The sequence below is a fragment of the Cyprinodon variegatus genome, unplaced genomic scaffold (assembly GCF_000732505.1).
Source record: "Cyprinodon variegatus isolate N-32 unplaced genomic scaffold, C_variegatus-1.0 Scaffold545, whole genome shotgun sequence".
Taxonomy (NCBI): domain Eukaryota; kingdom Metazoa; phylum Chordata; class Actinopteri; order Cyprinodontiformes; family Cyprinodontidae; genus Cyprinodon; species Cyprinodon variegatus.
In genome coordinates, this window is record NW_015150998.1 from 565,638 (window position 1) to 580,148 (window position 14,511).

General features: G+C 41.5%; 1 protein-coding gene across 1 annotated transcript in view; it reads left to right on the plus strand.

The window, feature by feature from the left end:
- piezo2 (piezo-type mechanosensitive ion channel component 2) overlaps positions 1 to 14,034 on the plus strand; it is a 149,959-nt gene extending 135,925 nt beyond the window's left edge. Inside the window, exons 38-53 of the mRNA XM_015391514.1 lie at positions 4 to 596; positions 1,097 to 1,355; positions 1,464 to 1,643; positions 2,801 to 3,113; positions 3,334 to 3,466; positions 3,933 to 4,080; positions 5,314 to 5,525; positions 5,830 to 5,988; positions 6,257 to 6,404; positions 6,632 to 6,820; positions 9,144 to 9,251; positions 9,336 to 9,508; positions 11,542 to 11,661; positions 11,819 to 11,892; positions 12,135 to 12,336; positions 12,644 to 14,034. Coding sequence (XP_015247000.1) covers positions 4 to 596; positions 1,097 to 1,355; positions 1,464 to 1,643; positions 2,801 to 3,113; positions 3,334 to 3,466; positions 3,933 to 4,080; positions 5,314 to 5,525; positions 5,830 to 5,988; positions 6,257 to 6,404; positions 6,632 to 6,820; positions 9,144 to 9,251; positions 9,336 to 9,508; positions 11,542 to 11,661; positions 11,819 to 11,892; positions 12,135 to 12,336; positions 12,644 to 12,896 — 3,264 coding nt within the window. The 3' untranslated portion in view covers positions 12,897 to 14,034. The remainder of the gene's footprint in view (positions 1 to 3; positions 597 to 1,096; positions 1,356 to 1,463; positions 1,644 to 2,800; positions 3,114 to 3,333; positions 3,467 to 3,932; positions 4,081 to 5,313; positions 5,526 to 5,829; positions 5,989 to 6,256; positions 6,405 to 6,631; positions 6,821 to 9,143; positions 9,252 to 9,335; positions 9,509 to 11,541; positions 11,662 to 11,818; positions 11,893 to 12,134; positions 12,337 to 12,643) is intronic.
- Positions 14,035 to 14,511: the final 477 nt, after the last annotated feature.

Sequence of the window (14,511 nt, forward strand, 5' to 3'; positions counted from 1 at the left end):
AAGGAGGAACCAAAGTGTGGAGAGGAGGAACCAAAGGACAGTTTAGAGGAACCAAAGGACGGAGTGGAGGAACCAAAGGACGGAGCGGAGGAACCAAAGGACGGTGAGGAGGAACCAAAGGACAGGAGAAGTTTTGAAGACGACGAGGATGAGCACCAGGAAGGTGATGAGGTTGGAGGATGGGAGGTACGAGAAGACCAGGAAAGAGAAAGAGCTCCCTCCGAGGCCTTCAGCCCAGATGAAGGGCCCTCGATGAGGCACGATGAAGCAGAATACAGTCCCTCTGTTCAGGAGAACGACTCAATCAGCGGGAGCGAAGGCGGAGGAGGACGGCAGGACTTCATGCAGACAGAAGGTCAGTCCGTCTTGCTCTACACCCCCGACACAGACGCCTCCAAAACGTCAGATGCTGAAGTGCCTCCCAGCTACAGTAAGGCGGTGAGCTTTGACCGCCTGGAGGTCAGCGACGATGAAAGTGATTCTTACAGGAGGAGGCGCATGGTCATGACATCTGACAGCCATTCAGACAGCAGGTCAGACATCATGCTGCCCTCTATGACCACTGAGCTGACTGCCAGCGAACTGCTGCTCAACAAGTAAGTCCAGCTGCTAAAAACTCAATACTATCTACACTGTGCTTCCCTGTTCCAGTTTTTGACATCCAGGGAGTGAGATGTTTGCTCATTTTTCTCATAACATAAAACTAGCTGTTTATTCAGGGCCTCTTAGATGCTGTAAGGTTAAACTTCCATCATCAACTTAGAGCCTTCAAACATGTTTTCTACCACAATCACCCTGAAATTTTTTCCAGGTTTACTGAGTAATCCTGTCAACCATGATGCTGCCACCACTGTGTTTCATGATAGAACAGTCAAGCAAAATGTAGATGAAGTTACATAGTAGATAGCCAGATGGTTAAGCAGGTTTTAGGTTGTCTTATAAAGTAACATTGAATCAAAGTAGGGGACTGATAATTCTTGGGTTCTATTACCATGCAAAATGTGTTCACACCTTCTTAGCTTTTCTTCTTTTGCCCTATTTTTACTGAAGATGACCCTAGTTCCCAGTTTTTTCAGTCCTGTCCCTCTGTGTTCAGGATGTTCTATGATGAGGAGCTGGAAGAGTCAGACCATTTCTACCAATCTCAGCCGCTGATCCTGCAGTTCTGCTACGCCCTCTACAACATGCTGGTCGCCCACTCAGAGTTTGTTTGCTACTTGGTCATCATCATCAACCACATGGTGTCAGCCTCCTTCGTCACCCTGGTCCTTCCCATTACCATCTTCCTCTGGGCCATGCTGTCGGTGCCGCGGCCCAGTAAGCGCTACTGGATGACGGCCATCATCTACACAGAGGTAAAAGTGAAGATGAAACGGCTGCAGAATATTCAGTTATGCTTTCTTTTTATTAAATTTCTCGATCATTTCAAGAAGACTGAATGCACTCATCTGTTTCCCTTCCAGGTTACCATCGTCATCAAGTACTTCTTCCAGTTTGGCTTTTTCCCCTTCAACCAGAACAAGCTAGACAGGAATAAACCATATCACCCTCCCAACATCATTGGTGTAGAGAAAAAAGATGGATACGTCCACTATGATCTGGTCCAGTTGCTGGCTCTGTTCTTCCATAGGTCCATCCTAAAGGTACAAGCATTTAAAAAAGCAGTCCCATAACTATGCACCTCACACTAAGCTCACTAACACTCAGAACTGCAAGAGCAGAAAATCTAATTGTTTTTTTGATTAAAGATGTTTAGATCTGGCCCTAATGGTGGAGCAGCTATAGTAGTGCTGTTACCTTGCAGAAAGAAGGCCCTTGCTTCCTGGGGTCTTAAGTGGCGAAGGTGGCGTCAGCTGAAGGAGTTTGCCCTACAAACAGAGGGTTGTCAGTTCAAGCCCTGGCTCTGGTTTCAGTGTCAAGCCATGGGACTGTTCATTGTGTCCTTGGGCAAGACACTTTACTTGCATTGCCTAATAATGGTGGTTGGAGGGACTGGTGGCACTAGTATATGCCAGCCTGACTCTCTCAGTGAGCCCAGGGCTACAATGTATACTGCCACCATCAGTGTGTGACTGTGTGCATGGATGGCTGAATGACTGATTGTAGTGCAAAGCGCTTTGGTCAAGTCCTCTGACTTGGAAAAAGCACTATAAAAGTACAGACCACAGGCCATTAAGGTGTGAAGAAGACAAGCAGCAGCAGGATTCTCTTTGTGTATTTCCGCTCTGCTTCAAAATACATGACTTCTCGGTTATTTGGTCTCTTTGGGGGTTGCTTGTCCTGTTTGTCTTTGTTGTCCTGTTGTGTAAAGAAAACAGATGGATGAGGTTTAGATTTATTAGGAAAAGAAAAGAGGAGGACTGTGAAAAAAGAGGTGTAGTCATGGCTAAAGATCGGTGGAAATTATGTAGAATTAAATGCAGAATCTTACTTTGAATCCTTGATCTAGAAAGTGTTTCTTCCCAGAAATGTTTTCCAAGCAGTAGTTTGTCATTTCTTTTGAGAAAACAAGTGCCAAGTATCTCTTAGTTTAATAGCAACCACTCTCCTAGTTAGAGTGATTTCAGCTGGATGACTTCACCTTTGTAGTAATTTGAATTAAAGGCAAAACAGTAGTGCAGCTATGAAAAAACTGAAGCTGGAAACGCCTGATGCTTTTTGACTAATTTCAATCTTCTTGTAAACCTTTCAGTTCTGTATAGTTCACGCACCAATATTTAAAATGTTAAAAATTGGCAATTTATTTCTGCAACTGGATGCCATTTTCTTTATTGCTTCATTTGTTTATTCTTCTCCTCAGTGTCATGGTCTGTGGGATGAAGACCAGCCCAAAGAGAAGAAGGAGGCGGCTCGTCAGAGCCAGAGCGAATCTGAGGATGAGGGGAGAGAGAAGGAGGAAAGCGAGAAGGAGTCTGAGCCGGCCTCATCGCTGATCAACACCAGGAGAGGCTCCAATCACACCTTAAGGTCCATGACCTTTGGGACCTCCATTGATTCAGAGCAGGTCCAGGTGCATTACCCACAGCCTCAGACCTACCAGAGGAGAAAAAGCTCCAGTGGAGGCTCACATGTTTCCTATCGATCTCGAGTTTCTTCTGCAAGATCGAAGAGAGGTGATTTATGTTACCTTGTCTTTTTTTTCTCCAAGTTTGATTATCATTAAAAGCCTTTTGTGTATGTGTAAAAATCATGGCTTTGCAAAACAACAGAAAATGGACTCCCTTTAGTTTTCAGGCAGAAGGTAGCACCTTGTTTGTGAGTCTCAGCACCAAATCATGTCTAAGTGTCTCCTCGCGGATCATTAACAGCTCAAAATGTAAATTCTTCCCACAGGAAGTACGGCTTCCCGCAACAGCAGCCACAAGGACGGCAGTCAGGCCAGTGTCCACCAGAAGACCCGCAAACAGATGATCATGGAGAAGCTGAGGGAGCAGCTCTTTAAAGCCAAGGCTTTCATCATAAAGCGGTAGAATAAACCTGCACGGACACTGAAGCTGACCCACCCTTTTTTAATTTCTCCCCTGACTCTGTCACAGTTTGAGAGCATGGATCAGAATATTGTTGCTAAATGATGACAGAGACACATCTTATCCTGCTAAAACCTTTTACGGGTCTAAATTTAGACCTTTAATTACAGCATTCCCGTCAGGCTGTTCAGTGGCACTTTTGTAAGTGCTGCGGCAGCCGATCAAAGCTTGTTATTCTGCTAAATGTAATCATGATGGAGTGAGTGGTTTCTGAGACCTTATGCCTAGAATAGTGAGTTAACCCTGATCGTTCCTGACACGGTTCTCTCACTAATGATGCTTTCTCTGATTAAAAAAATGACCTCAGCCCTCAACCCTGACAAACTCAGAGAAAAACAGGATGTTGACGGAAGGATTTCGTAAGCGTTGTCTCTCGATTAATAACATCTGTCCCGCTCCCTGCAGGTTTTTGGAGATCTACCTACCTATTAAGCAGTTCTTCTACAACCTGATCCACCCAGAGTACAGCGCCGTCACAGACGTCTATGTGTTGATGTTCCTCGCTGACACTGTAGACTTCATCATCATTGTGTTTGGGTTCTGGGCATTTGGAGTAAGTCTCTGTCCTGCTGTAATTTTGTCCTCCTGTTTGCTTCCCTGGGCTCCAATCTATGGCTACATTCACACTGCAGGCCTTGATGCTCAATTCCGATTTTTTTTTGCGTTGCCGTTCACATTTCAAATATATGCGACTTGTATGTGATCTCCTGTGTGAACTGCAGTCATACAATGTAAGTGTCCCGCATGTGCACTAGAGGATGCAATAACGTCACAGGCCAGCGTGCTCTTTTTTTCCAGAAGTAAACATGGATGGGAGTTCCAGCACACATCTAGCGGTCTTTTCCAACCATAAAAACACAATCTTTTTAATATGGTTAAACATAAATACTGCTCTTTGCATCATCTTCCACCATGGTTTTCGTTTTTCTTGCCGCTTCTGCGTAGCAAGATGCATAATAGTGACCTTTGTCGGGTATTAATGACGTTCAGCTCAGATGAATACAACCTGGCCGTTCAGACACATAGCCAAGTGGCCTGGATCGCATTGGAAAAAATCGAATCTGTGTTGTTCAGACTGTCATGAAAAGATCAGATCCAGGTCGCATACGGGCAAAAAAAAAATCAGATTTGGGTCACTTCAGGCTGCAGTGTGAACGTAGCCTAAGTTCTCTAATGACCACCATGGAATTTACTTTTTTTCTTAAATCTCCTTTAAAATGCATGATAATTAAGATGTGGATTTTAGCAACAAAAATAAGTTTATCAGTTGCTCCCTATTTGTCCTTTGCACAAATTATTCTTACCTCTATTGATGACATTAGTACATGGATGGCCATGCTGAGCTTCAAATGTCAATTTTTTAATCCACTCTAAAAATGATTGTTAGATAATAATTCAGGTTTTTCACCCCAAGTCATCTAAGTGATTGTGGTGGAGACATACCTTTTGCTGGGATCAGTCAGGTCTCGGTTACATGGTCTATTTAAAGAGATTATTGAACAACTTAAACACTGAAAATATAAAAACTACGACATTTGTGGAAGATTTTGATTTGTTTGAAGATTTTGCCACTTGTGGCTTTTGTTTGAAAGTTGGTTTACAGGAAATTTGGTTTAAAGAGGGATACTTTACTCCTGCACACCGCAGCAATAAAATTGAAGTTTTCCCAGGTTCAGCTATTTAAGAAATACAAAAATCGTCCAGGAGGTAAAGGAAAATCTGAGTCCTGCAAATATTACCAAAAGGCCGAATTAATCATCAAAGTTCTTCTTTTCTTAATTCCTAGAAACATTCGAGTGCGGACATTACTTCGTCTCTATCAGAGGATCAGGTTCCCGGACCCTTCTTGGTCATGGTTCTGATCCAGTTCGGCACCATGGTGGTGGACCGGGCCCTCTACCTCAGGAAGACTGTGATGGGGAAGGTCATCTTCCAGGTCATCTTGGTCTTTGGGATCCACTTCTGGATGTTCTTCATCCTGCCAGGCGTCACTGAAAAGTGAGTTGTTTAATTTGCAATGAAAGGCAGAGCCTTTAGAAAGTATTTACACCCCTAGAACTTTTCAAATGTTTAGTTACAGCTAACCTGAGTGTACAGATTTTAACTGATAGACCACCAGAAAAAAGAATGCAACATTTGACCCCATGTTGATACTTTTTATCATGTGTTGTGGAAGAAATCTAACTAAACTAAATGTTTTAGTTTTTTTATGTAAAATTTTTTGTTGTATAATTCTTTCACCATGGAAAAATGATTAAAAGAAATATTCTGACAACCTGTGTTCTGGCTATTCTTCTCTCAGACGTTTCAGCGAGAACACGGTGGCTCAGATGTGGTATTTCGTCAAGTGTATCTACTTTGGGCTGTCAGCCTATCAGATCCGCTGCGGGTATCCCACCCGTGTTCTGGGAAACTTCCTCACCAAGAGCTACAACTATGTCAACCTCTTCTTGTTTCAAGGGTGAGCTTTGTTTCTGAGATCTGGGCCATCAGGTCCAATCCAGTATTTACCTTTAATTCCAACATCAGATTTTCCCTCTTGGCTTAAACGTTTTATGGGTCAATAGATGTGTTTCCCAATAACAGATGATTTGTTTCTAGCCTGAGGATGTTGCTGAATTTATCAGCCTTTCCTCCAGCAACTGAAATACATTCCTTATTAAGATTTGTTAAGAGATATTTTTTAGGTCACCTCATTAAACCTCATTAAATTGTGGCTTGTGTTTCAGTTTCCGCCTGGTACCTTTCCTGACGGAGCTGCGAGCAGTGATGGACTGGGTTTGGACCGACACCTCGCTGTCCTTGTCCAGCTGGATCTGTGTTGAGGACATATATGCTCACATTTTCATCCTCAAATGTTGGAGAGAATCTGAGAAGGTGTGGCCATCCCTTTTGTTTGTTCCCTATTGGAACAAAGTTTTTCCTTCCACTCAATTTTCAATCAGAAATTTGACAGAAAATAAAAGCAAATATTTTATTTTACTTCTTTTCTTTTCTTTTCTTTTTTTTTTGCTATTTTAGGGGTTTATAGTTAACACAGAAAACACATAGCAGATACAAAAACACTCGATAAAAGGTGTGGTTTTCATATAATCCCTCTGCAGAGATACCCTCAGCCTCGAGGCCAGAAGAAGAAGAAAGTGGTGAAATACGGGATGGGTGGAATGATTGTGGTGCTGCTCATCTGTATCGTCTGGTTCCCGCTTCTCTTCATGTCGCTGGTCAAATCTGTGGCTGGGGTCGTCAACACTCCCCTGGACGTTTCGGTGAAAATCACCCTGGCTGGCTTTCAGGTGGACATTTAGTTTTTTTTTTGTCTTAAAATTAATACCTCTTTTTCAAGAATCACCTATATATCACAGAGCTTTCCTTTACCCCACCAATTCCTGTGAAATAAATGCAACTATAGGTTATATTGTAGTTTTTTTTAAAGTGAATTAACTTTAAATTCGTGTTTTATCTCTTAACATGCCCCTGAAATATGAAAAACTATATCAAGGAAAATGCAACATGTAAACACAGATGCATAACCACTCTGCAAAATGGGACAGGCAAAAACATGCCCTTTAAAATGGTTCCTTGTTTAAACTTGTATCCTAAGTTGCAGTGAAAGTTAAAAGGTTAAAAAAAGAATAGGGATGGCAGTCATGAAGCACGTTCTTAGCTGGTTGGAAGTGGATGTTGGGGTTTGAGATTGGAGACACTGGTCTTTCAGGTTGTTTGGAGATGAGGGTGGACAGGTTTGAGCCAGGGGTTCTGAAGGCCAAGTTGGTGAGCCTGAGGAAGGAGCAGGACGGAAGCCTCGGGGGAGGTAGATCTGACAGGCAGTGTTGTGCCTGAACCCGTTCATTGAACGAAAGTTCATGAACTCGTTCATATTTTGGGCGAACGTGAACTGAACGTACTGCATTACTCCCTGATGAACGTTATTGTGAACTCGTTCATTCTGGTGTCTGTGAACGGCACGCTCTCTCAGTTCAACTCCGTTCAATAGGTTGCCAGATTTCTATAGAGCCCTCCAGGCGAAACCCCGGCTAGATCACACCGTAAACAAGCCTTAATATGTAGCGGGAAAAACACCCAATCTGGCAACACCAGCTACCAGTGTCGTAGCCTACAGCCGCGTGCGTCATCAAAACAAAATGCAGCGTGGAAGCCACAGCAGCATGGAGGCGACCGTGGAGGCGACAAAGCAGCAGTATGATCACTTAAAACAGGTTTATGACCAGGTGGTCGGTGAGGATGATGGCAACAATCTTACATTTCTCTGCAAACTTTGCCCGCCGGCTTTCAGTAAAAAAATCCGCACTTAAACCTGCCTGGTATAATTTTCCAGGATTCCTTTTTAGCATGTATTGAAATTAAATTTCAAATGGAAAAAAATATCAAAATTAAAAAAAACATTTGCTCCTTAAAGACTACTTTCTTCTTTTAATAATTCCTCATAAAAAAGACCATTCAAGCAGCACATTTTTCCTGATGTTTTTGAGAATATACTGTAGGGGTGAAAGCTGCAGCTGCTACTAGTGTGAAGTGAATGGACAGCAACAAAGCGTTAAAGCAACAATTGGGAAATGATGTCCCCTCATTGCTAATGGAAATCCTGGTTGGATAAGGATTCAAAACTGGAAATGAAGATGAAATCTGACGCACAGTTTCAGTGTTACAACTGATAAAATAATTGCTGTCTGTGGTTCTACACTAGGCTATGGTGTAATTGAGCAATATATGAAAAAAAAAAGAACTATGAACTAGTTCATTTTTTGGAACTGTGAACTTAGTTCAAAATTTTGAATTTAGTTCATTTTAAAATGTGTGAACTGAACTTTGAACTAGTTCACGTAGAAAGAGAACTTTCCCAACACTGCTGACAGGAGTCTTTTCCAAAGTGGATCCTGAAGCAGAGAAGTACAATCAGGTTTTAGAGAGAGAAGAACCAACAGGAGGGTAAAAAAAACTCAACGCTGAAATTTCTCTAAGTTGGCTCGTTACCACTCTGAATACAATAACTGTCTGCTTGAGGGAGACTGCTCCTTCTTAAAGGCCACCACTGATTGAGGTAATTGAGGAACCCAGCTGGACTCAATTAGCCTGCCAGCATGTTAGAGAAAAGGGAAAAGACACACAGCCACTCCCACAGCTCTGGAAACGTGACAGCAGTTTAGTCTAATAATAAAGACAGATTGATTAAAACTTTTTCCAAGGACAGATTGCATAGAGTCATTGATCCAAACTATTTACTCCTCCTGGTAATCTGCTAGCTACAGTGGACGCTTGCTTGCGTTGTGTTATTGACTTTGCAGCAGTCGTCCATATCAAGTATGCATGTAGCAACAGTGGAAAGAAAGAAGACACTTTTAACAGGAAAAACATCCAGCAGAACCAGGCTAAGTGTAAACGGCCTTCTGCACATATTAAATAATTAAAATTAAATAAAGATCAGAAATTCTAATATTTCTATACAATAAAAGACAAGTTATTTCAGGCAGTTTACAGACATTTATCTGGATTGTGCTGTGCATGTGAACATATTTCTGTGCCATTACTTCAACTTCTGCTATTGAAGCTGCAGATTTTTCCAAAGCTGGTGTATAATTTAACTTTTTATTTTCGCAGCCCATCTTCACCATGAGTGCTCAACAGCAACAGCTCCACACTGCGAACGACACAGGATTTACTGAATTTCAGAGACTGATAGCAAGAGACCATGACTCCAAATCTAATGTACAATTTTAAACACAATAAAGCAATGTTTTATTCTAACTTGGTCCTTCACTTAAAGCTGTTTTCATATTGTGCTCTGGTCAGATGGCGTTAGAGTGGCTGGAGACCTATATTAAAGACGATCTGGTCATCGCGCAGCTCAAGGGCAGCTCCAACTCTCTGTGGACCATCAGCCCACCCAGCAGACAAAACCTGATAGACATGTTGGGAGCAAATGATAAAGCTTTCCAAATCACCGTCGCCTGGTCTGTGCAAAGGTACTATGTGAATACATGTAACAGATCCAAATAACCTGAATACAGTTTTATTAAGCTTTACTTTGATTTTGACTTCTTTTATCATAGAGTTGGGAACTTTACTAGTAACTAGGTATAGTTACTAGTTACCTCTCAAAAAAGCTCAGTGAAAGTAGTGATGCGGTTACTTTATATGATCTAAAATATCAAAGAATTTGAAAAGCTTTCTTGTTTTTGGAGTTTTAACTACAACTAGAGTTTCAATGATAGAATACATGGTGTTAGTTATTAATTAATTCAGTGATGAATTAGAAGGACTAAACATCTGGAAACATTGAATACTAATCAGCTCTATTTGGCTGAGTAGATGTGATGATGTTTCTGGTTTATAAGAAAAGAAAAATAAGATGTTTTAGAACTTTATATTTTTGCACATTGGCAGCTTTCAATTGGCTAAAGAATGGTTATGAAGATTAAAAAAATAATGCTTTTCAAGCGATTTAACAAAAATTAAAGTACAATGTGGGTTATATTCTTCCAGAGAGAAAACAAAAAACAGAATGCCAGAAACCAGAATGCTATGATCCTGGTATTTTTGCATGATAAAACGTGATTTTTGATCAGTACATGGTTGAATTAAATCTCCTTAATAACTGTCGGGATGGACAAAATGTTGCTGATGTCCAAGCATTCCGTGTTAGTTCAGTTCACACATCCATCAAACTTGACAGGATCGGCAGGCCCATGCGGTTTCTGGAGTCATCTTTAAGCAGAGCAACTTGTTAAAAAGCTCTTTCAAATGACGCATTTGATATAGGAAGGGTAAGGAGTTTAATTGCACCAAGCACTAAATCCCGAAAGCAGTGGTTTCCTCCAGCATCTTAAAAAGATTTCTCTTCCAATCACAATGCATCGATCATCAGCGGCAGGTTTATCACACCAGATTCACCTGCTGCTCAAACTAGCATACTACACTAGTTCTCTGTTGTAAACACCCTGGCAGATGACATTAGCTAATCAGTGATGGAGAAAGGTGAGGTAGACTTTGCTATGAACCAGTAATAATGAATGAGCTGTGGACTGGTGTTTTAATAGGTTAACTCAAGCCCAAAAAATTTCCCTCCGCCCAAAGCAATTTTTACCCTCAAAATCAAAATGGAAACAGCCCAACTGGGCGGTAATCCGCCCAATCCGGTAAAACTGACTCTATTCTGTCTTAGAACCAGAATGCCCGTGATTCTTAGTTTGAATCTAAGCTTCTTTGTTTTTATGTTCTATATGTGTAGAAAATAAAGATCATTCAGCTTTCAAGGCCCAGTCTCATTTCTCTTACTTGAATCTGAGAACACTCCAGTGAGTTCCCTCCACAGCGAAGTCCACTCAATGAGGGAAGTGCAAGTCAAGATTTTCTCCCTAAGAAATGGGACACTACAAGTTGCTAAACAGCCCAGTAGATAGCGGTAATACATTGCCTGTACACTTCAGTGACGTGTTCACCTACGTCATGAGTATTTTTTTTAAACACATTGTAAAAAATGTACTTAAATTTATGCAGTTCTTTTCCACGGCCACACGGCATTTTTCTTTTCTCTAAATGAGTTCTGGGAAGCCTTTTCAAGTCAGCTTTTGACCACCCTTGGCCTGAAGGGAATATTTTGAGGGTTCAAGGGCACTTACCCCTAGTTCTTAAACTTATTGGGACACACTAACCTTACACCTGAACAAGCACTGCCGAGGGCAAGGACCCAAAATGAATGCAAGTGATAGAAATGCGACAGGGCCTTATATTACATGACCTTCAGGTTAAAGCAAACATCCTGCATATTTTAATCCTTTGTCCATAATATCTCTACGATAACTTGAAACAAATCTTCCAAAATACCAATTCATGCTCTATGTACATGATTTATATCATCAACTTTATTTTGTTGTTGTTTTTTGGATAAATTTTGCATCTTTTTTTGCTTTTTTTCCCCAGACTCCTCTCAGATGTTTCATCATATTCATAGAGTCACATAAAGACATTGCTTTTTACTCTCGTCCCCTGTTGACAGAAACCTGAGTCTTGGTGCCAAAGCTGAGACAGCATCTGGGAAAAACGTGTTAACTCTAGGAAACGACACAAGGCATGAGCTCATTACACTTCTCAATGGGACAGAAGGCAACTTAAAAGTGTAAGTAAATCTATTTCCTGGCAGGTGGGAAACCTCCTCTTATCTGTTTTGGCTATTTGACATTAAAATGTCAAAAAATGACCATAAAGCATCAAAAAAGATAATTGCCTTTTTTACTCCAACAAAATGATGGTTAATGGTGAGCCTTTTTCTGCAGGACTATCCCAAAGTTGATTCCGCGCTACATTCGAGCCCCCAGTGACTCAGATGCCACTCCTGTCGAACAGCTTGGTGAGCAGCATTTGAACAAAAATCAATCTTATTTTATCAGGTTACCCATAAAAAAAAAACGTAATCAAGAAATATCCAAACTTTAACTTAATGCTCCCCGAGTTTATTCTGAAATTGTCAGTGAATGTTTATTTCCAAGTTAAATATGTTTTAATTTATTGGATTTCTGTCTGAATCAATGGATGGATGTCAGTATTTCAGTTTTATTTCTACATATTAAATATTTTTCCTTATTCCTACAGGTGATGACAACATGTTTGACGTTTCCCTTAGTCTGAAGCGGGCCCAGGAATCATCTGATCAGATACAGGAATGGTGGATTGTGGACGAGCTTAAACCCGGACCTATAATGATAGAGGGTGAAAAACAGGAAGCAGGCCTGCACATCTATGTGTTTAGTGACCAAGTCAGCCCGCCTAGTCTGGGTTTTCTGGCAGGATACGGGTATGTGCCAATAGATCAACGGGTTCCTATTCAGGTGTTTGGCAGTACTGCCTCAAGTAATATTAGAAAAGTAACGTTGGAACTAGGAAGTCGGACTGTTTGACTTCCTAGAAAGAGATTTCCTGGAATGTAAAATCTTCTGATTTCTTGATTTCTATGTTTGTCTCAGTATTAGTAAGGCTTGATTGGTTTAAGGTGCTAAAATATACCAACACATGCTCTATGACTGAATTTTGAAGACAGCTGCATGACAACAGACTTAACTTAGGAACCTTTTTGTCTTTTCTTTCTCCTCATGCTTCTCTAGAATCATGGGTCTGTACGCCTCCGTTGTTCTGGTCATCGGCAAGTTTGTGCGCGAGTTCTTCAGTGGCATCTCCCACACCATCATGTTCGAGGAGCTGCCCAACGTGGACCGCATCCTCAAGCTGTGCACCGACATCTTCCTGGTCCGAGAGACAGGGGAGCTGGACCTAGAAGAAGACATGTATGCCAAACTCATCTTCCTCTACCGATCGCCGGAGACAATGATCAAGTGGACACGGGAGAAAACTCAGTGAAACGGGAGGTTAACTAACGAGGATGCTCCAGAGATGTTCACGGGATCTGTGTGATCGCCGCTGAAGCGCAACGAGGAGCAAGGGGCTAGTTTGAGCTCAGACGGCAGCGATGTAGCACTGGCTCCACACAGAAACAGAGATTGAACTAATACTGGTACTTTTTACTTGTTAAAAAACAGGGGACCGGCGCCACAATGAAAATCGAGCACAAAGTTGTTACTACTGCTCAGTAGGTCATAAGGTTTTTGTAGAACGTGGCTGCAGCATTACTGTTTTAAGGGCTTTCCACTGATGAGCATGTGCACAGTGATAACCAGAGCACAATCTGTGACACCGCCCACCCCCAACAATTAGAAACTTTGGATCTGGGTTTGGTGCAAAACTGAGCCCCCATTTCTGCAAAGCTTTTTAAGGTTGGGAGCACACAGAAGACGCCATTGGTGACCAAAAAACATTATTTTGCTTTTCAAGAGGCTCTGTGAAACCAAGAAAAGGGAAACTATTCTGTGACTTTCTTGCCTTTTTGTTTGTTTGTATGAGTAGAACTGAAATTGTTCAGAATCACACATCTTTCTCAGGAAGAGCTGTTTTCACCAATACTCGTCATATATGTCGTATATGTAGGCTTTAACGGATCTAAACGAATGTGAGATTGTAGAAAAGGTGAGAACTATTTAAATGGCATGAAAAATATAATTAGATGGACTGAAGTCAAGTTTGTTTACTGCATCCTGGAGTGGGGGGAGGGGGGTTGTCTATGTATTGAAACGACATCATTGCCAATCAACCATATCCACTCAATCTTAATAATCATGACTCTTTCTCTCTCTCCAACACCCGTGGGCCTCTCTGTTTATAACACAAACACACAGACAGCTGTGAGGGCTACAGTTGTGCATCCAGAAGAAGAAACTTCCTCACAAAAAGGGCTGAGACACGAGCCCTTTGGCCCAAACTATGCATTAAATAGCATTTTAGCATGAGTGAATAACTTAATTATTGCCATGATCATTTTCAAAACTTGTACATACATGGGGGGGGGTTATGTTATTTGAAGGGACGGGTCACTGAGAAATGAAATGTGAAATCCTAGCTGTATATTAAGACAAATTGATAAGATGTGCAAATAAAGATGTCTTGAAAGGGTTTTGTGCTGTTGATTGGAGGCGGAGAGGCACCGTGAGAACCTGTGTGTTGGCTGCAACACAATGATGATGGAAAGCAGCTGCAGTAGAGACAACCTACAAGTGGATCTGCACCATTTCAATTTAATTTAGTATATTTATATAGCAGCAGTTCACAACACACATCATCTCAAGGCCCTTTACAGAGACAATTTAACCAGATCATACAGTCAAATTGGTTCAAAGTTTTCTAAGGAAAACCAGTTGATTGCATCGACTCATTGACTCTTCAGCAATTCCTCACACCAAGCATGCTTGTAGTGACAGTAAAGAGGAAAACTCACTTTAAACAGAAAGGAACCTCCAGCAGAACCAGGCTCAGTTAGAGCGGGCATCTGACGAGGCTGACTGGGTTTCAAGGAGACAGAAGCGGACAAACAAAAGCAGAGATACAATAGAGAACTGTTAATCAGCTCCACAGGCAGACCCGT